This window comes from Delphinus delphis, chromosome 18 (assembly GCF_949987515.2).
Source record: "Delphinus delphis chromosome 18, mDelDel1.2, whole genome shotgun sequence".
NCBI lineage: Eukaryota > Metazoa > Chordata > Mammalia > Artiodactyla > Delphinidae > Delphinus > Delphinus delphis.
In genome coordinates this window covers 2,946,429-2,959,385 of record NC_082700.1, presented here as the reverse complement: position 1 = coordinate 2,959,385, position 12,957 = coordinate 2,946,429, and the positions used below count along the sequence as shown (strand labels likewise).

At 47.8% G+C, this 12,957-nt stretch overlaps 1 protein-coding gene across 1 annotated transcript in view; it reads left to right on the top strand.

The window, feature by feature from the left end:
- Positions 1-12,957, top strand: part of MIPEP (mitochondrial intermediate peptidase) — a 133,409-nt gene that overhangs the window by 15,144 nt on the left and 105,308 nt on the right. The window contains exons 6-10 of the mRNA XM_059995707.1: positions 1,062-1,244; positions 1,785-1,941; positions 5,936-5,984; positions 7,646-7,706; positions 11,801-11,853. Coding sequence (XP_059851690.1) covers positions 1,062-1,244; positions 1,785-1,941; positions 5,936-5,984; positions 7,646-7,706; positions 11,801-11,853 — 503 coding nt within the window. The remainder of the gene's footprint in view (positions 1-1,061; positions 1,245-1,784; positions 1,942-5,935; positions 5,985-7,645; positions 7,707-11,800; positions 11,854-12,957) is intronic.

Here is a 12,957-nt window from a genome sequence, read left to right as displayed (position 1 = left end):
CCCTTTGATGGTACAGGCTTTCTCAGGAGCTGGTGTCCTAGGGGTGTGACCGACGAGAAAACCCACCCCATTCTGTCACTGTCACTGACGGCCTGAGGCCTGACGGTGCCAGCCGTGGGGCTGCGGGACGTGGTCCTGCCCCAGCAGCCCCGACTCCAGCCCTCCTCACCTCTCTGCTGCTGTCCTGCTGTAGCCCCGCAAGTGGCTGCCCAGCAGAGCTTCGGAAGTGCCCCTTCGCTGCACTTCAGCGCAGAGCCGCGTTGATTATACCTTCCTTCCCCTGCCCTTGTATCTGATCTTTTAAGACTGAGAATATTTTCTAATCTGCCCTTCAAATACTTCATGTGTTTAGTCTCAAAATACTTTTAAGTATCATATCAAACAGATTCACCTACTCCCTGGCTCACTTAACTAAGAGGTTTTCAGGGCCAGGGGAGGACCTGGACTTCCCAATGTTGTTAATTTCACAGATGCGTTGTGTAACCCAGACTTTGAATAGAACTCTAGAAGTTACATACGTCTTAAAGCCTAGAAGCACTAAAAATCCGTAAGATAACTTTTTGGTCAGGATATTAAATATCTATCGAAAGTAGAGTTAACATTTGTAGTACATTACTGTGTACTAAACATTTATGGGGCTCCCCTGGTGGCGCAGTGGTTGAGAGTCTGCCTGCCGATGCAGGGGACACGGGTTCGTGCCCCGGCCCGGGAAGATCCCACATGCCGCGGAGCAGCTGGGCCCGTGAGCCACAGTTGCTGAGCCTGCGCTCTGCAACAAGAGAGGCCGCAATAGTGAGAGGCCCGCGCCCTGCAATGAGGAGTGGCCCCCACTTGCTGCAACTGGAGAAAGCCCTCGCGCAGAAACGAAGACCCAGCACAGCCATAAATAAATAAAATTAAACATTTATGATACAAATTATATTCAGTATTCATTTTATCACTTAATATATTTAGTATCTTATTAAATTATAATTCAGCTATATATGTTGATTTGCTGATAGATCACCTATTAAGTTGTGAAATATTACTTAAATAACTTTTATTACTGCCCCTACGTACAGCGTAAAAGAGCGGTGGACCTGAACGTTAAAATCTTGGATCTGAGCAGCGCGTTTCTCATGGGAACCCACTTTCCCAGCAAGATTGAGAAGCATCTCCTGCCGGAACACATTCGGCAACACTTCGAGCTGGCCGGGGACCATGTGCTGGTGGATGGTCTGCGTACAGACGTGCCGGATGACTTGGTACGTGTGCTCCGTCCTTCATGCAGTTTGGTCCCCGTACCGGGGCCACGTCTGTTGTGACCCCCAAATTCAGTGATAAGATAGTCATACCTTTAAAAACACGTTAGTGTCACTAAGCATAAAAATTGAACTGGGGGTTATTAATTCTGTGAATGCTTTTGAATGATGAAAATGGTTTGATTATTCCTGTTTCATAAAGGACTCCTCATTTTCAAAGTATGATGAACAGCAGCAGTGATGGCCATTCTAGGGACTCAGACTTTAATTGCAGGAGTTTTCACGTCACCTGGTTAAAGGTGCTTCACGGCATGTGTGTTGGCTAAAATTTGTGCCACCCTGCCCCGTAGCAGAGAACCCAGTCGAGTATGATTTGTCTCCCATACCAGTGATGAAGTCAGAAGCTTTATTCCCTTTGTGGAGACCATTATTCTAAAGCGTTGCTCGCCTGCAGAACAAAGTGGGGGAGGTACCCTGTATTATTATGGTGTAGGACTTTGTACTGTGTATGGATGTCTTTTACCTTTCACTTTCTAAACATAGGTGCGAGAAGCCGCTTATAAAATTTTTCTTTATCCCAATGCTGGTCAATTGAAATGTTTAGAAGAATTGCTCAGCAACAGAGATCTTCTGGCAAAGTTAGTGGGGTATTCTACATATTCCCACAGAGCTCTCCAAGGAACGATGGCTAAAAATCCAGGTAAGCCTGTTTCTCCAGCTTTAAGGACAAAGTAGGGTTTTTATGAGGCTGAACTTACGATTTTAAATAGCTATAAATTGCTCTTCTATTTTTCATAGAGTCAGAGACCAGTTACTGAGATTTCTGCTTCTTTATTAGGAAGAATTTTTAAATAGAGCTAATAGTTTGGAATGTATTCTGCCCAACCTATGTATTTTTATGTACACGTTTAGAGCAAATCATACTTAAAATTTCACTGATGATGATTTGAATTGTTTTCATTTTAACTCAGCTGGTTTCTTTGCTGAGCCTAACCGGATTGGTTAGAATTAGTGTCAGAGAGAATATTTCTGCAAAAGTCAAGGTTCATTGTAGGCTGGGTCATGTAAAAACCTGTCCTTTCAGAGAGAAGAGGGCTGCTTCGCAAAGTTGGTGCTGGGGCGGGCGTGGGGGGGCATCTCCTGGGTTTGCTCCGTTCAGTTCTCTATGATTTATGATCTCTAAGGGAGAATGGTTTGCAATGAAAACGATACAAATGTATACAGCACATCTTTCAAAGGTGTGGAGTAAATTACAGTTACATTTTAGACACTGAGTCCAGGGTAGGGTGGCCTCGATGGTGGGGCTGTTCAGACCCAGGTGTGTTGTAGGGGTTGGGTTTGCATGACTCGGTGACGGGCTGAGTGGGGGGAGCAGATGGCCGTGGACACCCGGGGTCTCTGGCCGTGCGTCGGAACAGACATGCCGATCGCGGGGTCGGGGGACGCTGGGAGGTGCTCTGTGCTGTCTCTGTCCCTCCCGTGTTCCCTGCGGTGTCCGTAGCTCCTCGGAGGTTTTCTTGAACCCAGCCTGCCTTGTTTCTTTCTCGTGCACGCCGTCCCCTCGGCCTGGCCTCACTCCCGCCAGTCAGCTGTGGGCACGTCTCCCGCACTCGAGGCCTGCTTGCTGCCTGCGTGTCTGTCCGTCAAAATCCTATCCAGGGTGTCAGTGCTGGGCTCCCACCGCCCTCTCCATGAAACCTGTTAAAACGTTTCCACGTCCCTTGGACTCCTTCGTCCCTGAACTCATAGAACACTTAAATCTGTGTTATATACTTCAGCTCCCAAACAGGTATTCTGTCCCCTCGGGTGCTTTTCCGTAGTCACTGTTGTCACCACGTTGTTATAATGACGTCTTACTATTTTATACTATATGTGGTTATATAATGCCTACTCTGGGCCATTGTTTCCTTTCATTCCTCTGTAGCCGTGTGAGATAGACGGTTGTATCCACTTCACGGATGAGGAACTGCAGGTCGGGTCGATTGCTAAGAAGCGGCAGGCTCTCGATTCATGCTCCTCCGTAGGCCGCCTGAGACCACCTGCCCCTTTTTCTGTGTCACCTGCATCGGCTCTTTCAGTTCATTGGTTCGACAGATACGCACTGAGTGCCTGCTGTGTGCCAGATGTTACTCTAGGCGCTGGAGATAAATCCGAGTAGAACAGATGGGAATCCCTGCTTGTGTGCAGGTGACAGAGGAAAACAGAAAAGCAAGGGAAGAGTCCGGTCTGTTCCTGGCGCCTGCAGGTTGTGGAGAAAGTGGTACAGGGAAGGGAGGACTGCGCGTGTCAGGAGGTGTGCGGCCTCGCACAGTCCTCGAGGGCTGGTGAACGAGGCTGTGAGCGGAGGGTCCGGATGCGGGCGCAGGTGTGAGGCCGGGAGGAGGAACAGGGGGAGCCTGCGGGGCGGGGCGGGGCGGGGCGGGGGTAGGTCACAGCTGAACGAGGCTCGTCGTCGGGGGAGGTGGGTTTGAGCCAGGACTTCAGTGGTCATGGCCCCGCCGAGGGGGCTGAGAACCGCCACAGGGAGGGGCACCCGGAGGTGCTTTGCAGTAGCCACAGTGAGGGACGCGGCTGCTCCAGGCCGACGGCGGCTGTGCAGGTGGTGAGATGTCACGTTTGGGGCGTGTGGCACCCGAAGGGAGAGCCAGGCCTTGGACATGAGCCACCGGGAAGACAGTTCCTGCTGACGGGGTCGGGGCAGGAGCGCAGTGGGTCTGAGTTAGGTGTGAGGTGCCAGTTGGTCAGTGCAGGTGGAAACACTGATGGACGGCGGGGCACACACACGCCGGGACGAGACTGGTCGGCTTGCCTGGACGCTGGGGGCAGCCGGGGCCCGGGGAAGGGGGGGACTGAGCCCCAGCTCGAGTGACTGGAGGTCACTGGAGGTCACCGGCCCCGCAGTAGCGAGCACCCAGGGTGATGGCCAGCAGATCCACGGCTCCCAAGGTGGTTAGCACAGGAATGTCTTGGAGCTGGACTCTGTGCACACAGTTGTGTCGCGTGTGACCTGTCATTTGGTTGGGGAGCTTGGACGTATACATAGAAAGATAAACCTTAATACAGGTCAGTGTCTTTTTAGTTCCAAATGCACAGAATATGGAACAATGCCCTGGGATTTTAGGAGCGCAGGAAGTTTGCAGGTGCTTGGATGGTTGTTGAAAGTTTCATGAGGGAAGTGAAGCTGGAGGTGGACAGTGCGGAACAGTGAGCTGTCGACAGCGGGGGCAGGAGGTGGGAGGGGTACAGGTTAGGGTGGACCCCACGTGACAGGTGTGCCGGGTCACCTTCCAGCGAGGCGTGCGCTTGCCCGAGGCCGGCAAACTCATTCCTTTTTATTGAATACTATGACGGTATCCAGGTAGAGTAATTGAGGTAGATATTTCATGTGTAAGAGAGCTAGGAAAGCAAAATAGGTGAAAGTTAGTAAACAATGGTTATTTTGAAATAAAAAACACACACAGAGATATATTTGAAAACAGTTCTCTATGCTAGCTGGTTTGATATCCGGAAATAAAGACTTTAGTTTAAACTAAATAACAGTTGTTTTTCTTAACACCGTCTAAAACGAGGCAGTGTTTTTCAGGTTACGAGATATGGGCTGGTTCAGCACTGATGGTGGGGAGACCCCTGGGTTCCTGGTTTAGGTCCGTCCTTTCCCCAGCCTCTTATTTTACTCAGAAAAGAGATAAACTGAACAAGAAACTGAAACATATAAAAGACCATCTGGAAAATAGAAAAACAGAGTGTGCAGCCCACTCTCAAATACATGTGAAAGCTCTGTACATGTTAAACAGTGGCAAAAAGTGCTAAATTCAAAAAGTCACATGAAAAATTTCCTATCATGGGAAACAACAGTAACTCCACTACATTGCCTTTGTGGGTTTGTACAAAATAGTGACTTACGGCTGAAGTATTTTAAATAGTAAAAAAAAAAAAAAAAATTCCAATAGAGCCTAAATTTTTAATGTTCTAATTTTGCAATATTTTCTTTGGATACTGATCCTAAATAGATTATTCTGCTGTGTATATAAAAATAAAAATATTGGGCTTCCCTGGTGGCGCAGTGGTTGAGAGTCCGCCTGCTGGTGCAGGGGACACGGGTTCGTGCCCCAGTCCAGGAAGATCCCACGTGCTGCAGAGCGGCTGGGCCCGTGAGCCATGGCCGCTGAGCCTGCGCATCTGGAGCCTGTGCTCCGTGGTGGGAGAGGCCACAACAGTGAGAGGCCCGCCTACCGCAAAAAATAAATAAAAAAAATTTACCCAGAAAAGCACTGATTTTTAAATCTGATGTTTCTAAGTTGTAGTGATTTTTATGAACAAATCAGAGGCTATCTCTTGAAAACTCAGAAAAAAATTAGACATGTCTGACAGACATTTTTTTCCCTTAAACATATGAATAGATAGAAATAGATTGAACCTTTGGATTCTTTTCTTTCGTTTCCCCTTAGCTTTTTATTTTGGGGTATCATTTAAGGCTTTGATTATTACTATGTCAGTTTAAGTCGTTTATTTAATAAAGATTATCATCATTCAGAAATGCCTAGCATATGTTAGCAACCCAGCTTTCCTTCGAGGAGCCTCACTTTAAAGGCGTCGTAGTGTATGGACTTACGATCACCGCATTATAATTTTAACAGGCATGTACATTTTATTTTATGTAGTTAAAGATATTTTCTTTTGGATTTTCATTTTAGAGACTGTCATGCAGTTCCTTGAGAAGCTATCTGACAAACTCTCTGAAAGGTTCGTTTTTGTATTCTCTTTAGAGTACATGTTATTTATTTAGGTTTTTTTTTTTAAGACTTGATTTATAAAAAAACAATTAGTAAGTGAGCTGTTAAGAATATAAGTGTTGGAATATTGCGTCAGATCTGTGGACTATTCAAGAGATTAGATGAACAGTGAGCCCTGCTTTGAAAGTGCAGTCGTCCCCCGAAGGTGACAGTCTCGGAAACTTGGGCCGTCCCCTCTGATGAACCAGTCAGCCGACTTGCGGAACTCATCATTGATAGGGACTTCTTAAAATTTCCCAGACCTTTTGAAACTATATATTTTAGCTCGTACTATCAGTTTTATCATCAGCTGGAAATGTAGTATTTCTCTTCTTTCGGCCTCAGTGTGGGTGGCTGGTGGGGATGGTAGACGGATCTGTTTGCCCTGCTGTGTGCTTTAAGAGCGCTCTCAGTGGTCCCTCTGTCACAACTGCCTGCCTTCTCCCTGCCCAGCACCCTGGGCTGGCCCTCGTCCTCAGGGCCACTCTGGTAGTGCTCTTTCTGGGGGCCAGCCCCCCAGGAGCCTTCAGACATCCTGGCTCTAGGACGAGGCATGGCACGTTTGTGAGAGACCGTGATCTCTCCTGTGGCACTGCCTAAAACCTCGTTTGCTGCCTGACTGCACCAGCGTGTTAATTTTAGCTCCAATTTCCATTTTCTGTTATAAACTCATGCCTTAGAACACAGTCCTCTCCAATTTGGATTATATTTGTAAATTCTAAAATTATCTTTCAATGCAGTGAGCTATTGTGGCTTTGATATAATGAAGTAGTGTTGATTGTGCAGTTATTTGAGACTTGATTCTACTTTGCCTTGCTGGTTAAACATTCTTCTTTTTCACTTGTACGTAGCTATAGATTATATTTTGAGCAGACGTACCTTCAGACTTTTATAGTGGCATGTAGGAGTTCATTCTAACAGAAGTTTTACATTCTGCAAATACTAAGTACGTATTTGATCAGTGCCCAGCTGGAGGTTTTCGGTAGGGGAAAAATTACGACTAGCAATCTTAAATATAATCTATGTTAATATTCTTTTATAGGAAGTAATTTGTTAGCCTCTTTTCTAAGGTGTAGCAAAAAGCAGTGGTTTAGGGCTTCCCTGGTGGCGCAGTGGTTGAGAGTCCGCCTGCCGATGCAGGGGACACGGGTTCATGCCCTGGTCCGGGAAAATCCCACATGCCGCGGAGCGGCTGGACCCGTGGGCCATGGCCGCTGAGCCTACGCGTCCGGAGCCTGTGCTCCGCAATAGGAGAGGCCATAGCAGTGAGAGGCCCGCGTACCGCAAAAAAAAAAAAAAACACACAAAAAAGCAGTGGTTTAAAGTTTACTGATTAACACTTTGCACTTCGCATGTTTCTGTCAACACTGCTAGTTTTTCCAGGCTTTTCGTACTTTCAAGACATACCTCTGCCAAGGCGCTTTTTAAGGTAGAAATTGTAGCAATTTACTGATGTCAGTATTATTGTTTTTTCTAGCACATGTAGAATTTGGTTAATAGTGGTTGCATTTGCACTACACATTACTTCTAATTTTATCATGAATATTGGAAAGTAACATAAGCAGACTAGTTCTTTTATAACGTAATTATGAAAATTTTGTCCTAACAATTAATGATAAACCTCTTTTACAGAACTATGAAAGATTTTGAGATGATACGAGGGATGAAAATGAAACTAAATCCTCAAAATTCTGTAAGTGACCATCTTGGGATATTTTTATTATAATATAAACAGTCTGTCAGCTGAGGTCTTTATCTTTTGACTCTAGAACTTTCTTGTGATTTGCTGAAGGTGTATATAGTCTTGTTTCTGATCCTTGGATTTGGGGAATAAAGTATTGAAATATTTGATCCAAATGTCCGAGTCTGGCATTCCAGGAAATCCAGTGTTTTTGTGGGTTGGTTGCTCTCTCCCTCTCTCTCTCTCTCTCTCTCTCTCTCTCTCTCTCTGTCTCTCTGTCTCTCTGTCTCTCTGTCTCTCTGTCTCTCTCTCTCACGCACACACACGCACTGTCTGTCAGCACGCCCTGTGCTGATACCTGCTCGCACAGACGTTGCTTCTGTTCTGTGGAGAGTCGGCGTCTCTGTGCGAAGCACCTTTGGGGCCTCGGGGGGGGATGACCTGGCCGGCGGCAGCTTCAGCATCAGTGCTCACCTTGCAGTTGACACGTTTGTTTGCTAACCTGTGGAGCTCAGTTAAGTAGATCAGTGTTGACTGACAAAGTGTAACCCGTCTTGAAAACACTGAATCTTAAGATCAAATGATTACATGATTCTTCCAGTCAGACTAAGTGTCCTTAGGGCCAGAGGGCGCCCTGAAGAGGGATGAGATCCCAGGTGTTAGGGCTCGGGGTGCCGCGGGATTGCTGGGCTGTCTGGACCCCTGTCCTGTAGCTGCTGGTGGTGGTCATTCTTGGTTGCTGGTGGCTGCTGAGCAGGGTCTTCACCAGCTTCCCAGATCCAACCATGAAATGGAGTAATTCTGTCGTAGTCACTGATTTCTGGAGCAGCATGTGAGATTGTTAAGTGGTAGTCAGAGCTGTATCTAGCAGAGTAACTAGGATTAGCCATCCACCCACTTTGGCTTCGTAGGTAGGTCCACTTAGGAAACTAGATCATGGGTCAGAATTTAGCTTGGTGAGCACAGGAACAGAAAAGGTGAAGTGTGTTGCCAAAAGCTAATTCATTAATATGACTCGAAGTTGTTCTCCCTGGACGTGTTTTTGTTCGTTTGTTTGTTTTTGGCTGCATTGGGTCTTCGTTGCTGCATACGGGTTTTCTCCAGTTGCGGCAAGTGGGGCTACTCTTCGTCGCAGTGTGCGGGCTTCTGATTGCGGTGGCTTCTGTTGTTGCGGAGCACGGGCTCTAGGCGCGTGAGCTTCAGTAGTTGTGGCTCGGGGGCTCAGTCGTTGTGGCTTGCGGGCTCTAGAGCACAGGCTCAGCTGTGGCGCACGGGCTTAGTTGCTCCGCGGCATGTGGGACCTTCCCGGACCAGGGCTCGAACCCATGTTCCCTGCATTGGCAGGCGGATTCCTAACCACTGTACCACCAGGGAAGCCCCGGACATGTTATGTAGCTACTGATGCTGGCTGTTCTGAGGATGTTTGGGAAATGCCCTTTCTTCTCTCCTGAAGCCCCCGTTTTGGTGAAGGTGCCACCGTTCACCCTGCTCCCCTAGCCAGACCCTGGACTAAGTCTAGACCAGGGGTTCTCAGACTGCTCCCTGGAAGGCAGCACCTGGGCGCTTGGTAGAAAGGCAGGCTCTCGAGCGCCACGAGCTGTGTGTCAGTGATCCCTGCGGGTGTTGACACCCGCCCCCGCCCGTAGTGTCAGGTCCCGAGGCCTGCAGCTTCTGCCTTCCTGGGAACTCTGTCCCCTGTCTGTGCCCATTGCCACAGCCCTGGCTGAGGTCATTATTCCTTCTCCCCAAGACGACAGTGACTGGTTTTCTAGCCTTTTGTTTTGCTCCCCTCGAGGTTGTCCTGCATTCCAACTGCTTTGCTGGGTGCCTGGCCCACGTTGGATATGGAGAAGGTCCTGTGCACTTACTGGGAATGGGAATGAATGAATGCAGGGCTGCCAGAGGGATTTTTCTAAAACACTGATTGGGCCTTGCACTCTTTTGTTCAACATTTTCAGGTAATTATTAGATTTACCTTCCCATTTCTTGGCTTTCCCACCCAGCCCTTCGTCATCTTTCCTGGACGTCCTCCTCTTCTGCCTGGGAGCCCGGTCGGTGTTCTCCGCTCACTACTGACAGCCGCGTGATGCTCGTGTGCTCTTTTCACGTACTTTTTGCTTTGCTTTCCCTTCTTTTACTTTATTTATTTTTTATTGAAGTATAGTTGATTTGCCATGCTGTGCTTTCTTTTATTCTTACGTCGTAACTGACGCTTATGTGCCAGCGAATGCCGTACCCCTGGATTACGTGCTCCCGTTCTTCACAGCCCAGCTCAGGCTCTGTCTCCTGCAGATGTCTCCTGCCCTCCCCTGTGATTTAACACCCTTCGTGTGGTACAGCGTCACACACGTGACACACTGTTCTCTGATTGGCGGGCTGCTTGTCTTCCTGCTGCCTGGACTGTTGTCAGCTCTTGGTACAGGGATGGTGGGCTGTTTGGCGTGGTACAGCGTCACACACGTGACACACTGTTCTCTGATTGGCGGGCTGCTTGTCTTCCTGCTGCCTGGACTGTTGTCAGCTCTTGGTACAGGGATGGTGGGCTGTTTGGCGTGGTACAGCGTCACACACGTGACACACTGTTCTCTGACTGGCGGGCTGCTTGTCTTCCTGCTGCCTGGACTGTTGTCAGCTCTTGGTACAGGGATGGTGGGCTGTTTGGCGTGGTACAGCGTCACACACGTGACACACTGTTCTCTGATTGGCGGGCTGCTTGTCTTCCTGCTGCCTGGACTGTTGTCCGCTCTTGGTACAGGGATGGTGTCTTGTCTCCGTTGCATTAGAGCCTGCGCTCTGTCTGGCACGTAGCAGTTAGTAAACAGTCATCTGTTGGAGGCCATGAGTGCCAGGAACTGGTCACTCGGGCCAGAGTCCCAGGGATGCGGTCCCTGCCCTTCAGGAGCTCATGGGCAGCAAGAAAGGAAACCTCCATGTCTTACCTTGGTTCCCTTCCCTGATAAAAGTATGAGCATGGCGCATGAGAAAGAATACCTTGTCCGCAGAGGAGATAATGTCTAAACTGAACCTTTAAAGGACCTTGGTAATAAGGATGGAAGCCTCGTTCACGGAGCTCTTCTCAGTGCCAGGTATTTTGTTTTGCAGTTGAAGTGCATTTAGCAATACTGTCTGGGAGATGCTGTTGATTCATTCAACAGATAACTCTTGAGGGACTACTGTGTACCAAGCAGAATTCAGGGGCCAAGATACAACGGGAAAATTGCAAACAAAATCCCTGCCCTCATGAAGCTTACGTCATAGGGGAAGAAAAGAGATAGTAAACACATGAAAAAAATCAGCATCGTGCTAGTCCTGTGGTGATAGGGACTGTGGGGGAAACAGTGCAGAAAAAGTGGGTGGAGGCTGTTGTCTTACAGGGGCTGGGCAGTGAAGACCCTCCCCCCCAGGAAGATGACACTGGAGCAGCCCTGAAGAAGTGAGGGGCTGGCGACAGCCAAGGAAGAGCCCTCTGGGCAGAGGCCGGAGGGAGGGGTCTGCCTTGCGGTGGAGGAGCAGCAGGAGGCCGGCGGGGGTGGGGGGGCAGGGAAGCCCTGCGAGTCCCCGTGCTGTGGACTGTGTACCAGGGGTCAAAAATGGTTGTTCTAGTGTTACTTTATGACATATTTTCTTTGCCAAGATTAGAGTTAATTTTGCCTTAGTTATGTTTTAAATTGTTGCTTTCATTTCTGGGATCCACCCTAAGCTTCTTGCTTAGATTTAGAAAGAACTCTAGTCTCACCTTTAGTTCCCTAATCTTACCTGCAGTGTGTTTTATGGATTAATCCACGGGTTACATTTTGGGGAAAATTTCAGCGTGGCTCATTTAGTCTATCAACTTTGACTTCCCATTAGTTTACATTTTAGAATGACATTTGTGCAGCTTTTCCCCAAATTCTGCAATTATGCTTTCTTTATACCTCTCAACTCACTGATTGCAGGGAAGTCAAAATAAAAAGGCACGTATTTCCTGCCAAGTCATGAATTTTTAGGCTTTTTATAAACCTTTTTCTGGCATCATAACAGGTATACATTTTGTAAGTTGGCTAAATTATTGATTAAAGTTGTGAAATAGTCAACAGCTTTCATAACGGTGAGTTTTTCCTTTGCAGGAATTAATGCCCTGGGATCCCCCCTACTACAGTGGTGTGATTCGTGCAGAGAGGTACGTTTTTTGAGAAATACTCGTGTGTGAGAAGGAAGAAAGAAGTATGTATTGAGCGTTTCGCCTGCTAACTGGGCAACTGTCCCTTCACTTGGTGCCCACGTCACAAACCTGCGTCCCCTCAAGCTCAGGCCCTGTGCCGGAGTGGCCAGCATCCGTCCTCAGGTCACTTCTCTGGGTTGGGAAGCCCCTCCCCCAGGCCTGTAGTGGTCCTTCCCCCATAGCCCGTCCTCTGTGGCTTCTGTCGTTCCTTTTTACACCTTGTGAGTATCTCCCGCATGGCTGGAATCCAGCCCCTCCGCCTCTTCCTGTGGGTGCTGTCCAGGCCTCTAGACTCTGAGCTGGAGGGGCTGGGACTTGGCTAGAACCCTCGTCGTGTCCCGTTTCGGGCCCAGGGTGGGTGCTCGGCACGTATTTGTTGAACCAGCAGAGGAATACGGTAGTACTTGGCGTGGCCCAGTGTGGTTTTCTTATGCTTTCTCATTTTTATTGGAACACGTCAGCATGTTATTGGCACATCTGGGAGGATATAAATGAAATGAGGATTTGGGAAACTTATGTTGATAGAGGGACTCCTCTGGCTTCTGTATTCCTCTGTGTCTATTAAACTGTGGCAAACTAGCAGCTATGCTTTTTTCCCTAAATATACCCTATTTCTGTCCTTTTTATGTTTGCTTGTAAACCCACAAAATATGGAGGCCTGTTTGGAGTGAACACAAAAATGTTTATGTCCCAAGCAACTTTACACTGCAAGAGGAATGTATTTTTTAACAATCTCAGAATCTTAGCCTTTAACAAATCCTTAACATTTTTCTCTATGGTTCATTTTTTAGATATGCAGTTGAGATGGACTCAGGTCCTGGAAGAGAATAAAAGTTTTGAGCCGCTTCCTTTACTGAATCGTGCTGGCATATATCATGATAATGTACTTCCTCAGTTGGTATTAAACTTCAAAGGCTTTTGGTTACCATGCGTTACATTCCAGCACCAAGCAAAGGGTAGTAAGCACCTCACTAAAATTACACGCCGCTTCTTCTAATGGTTTCTTTTGGCATTTGTCATAGAAGCAGAAACCCGTAGCTTTTCCTGTTCTTTCTGCCCCGG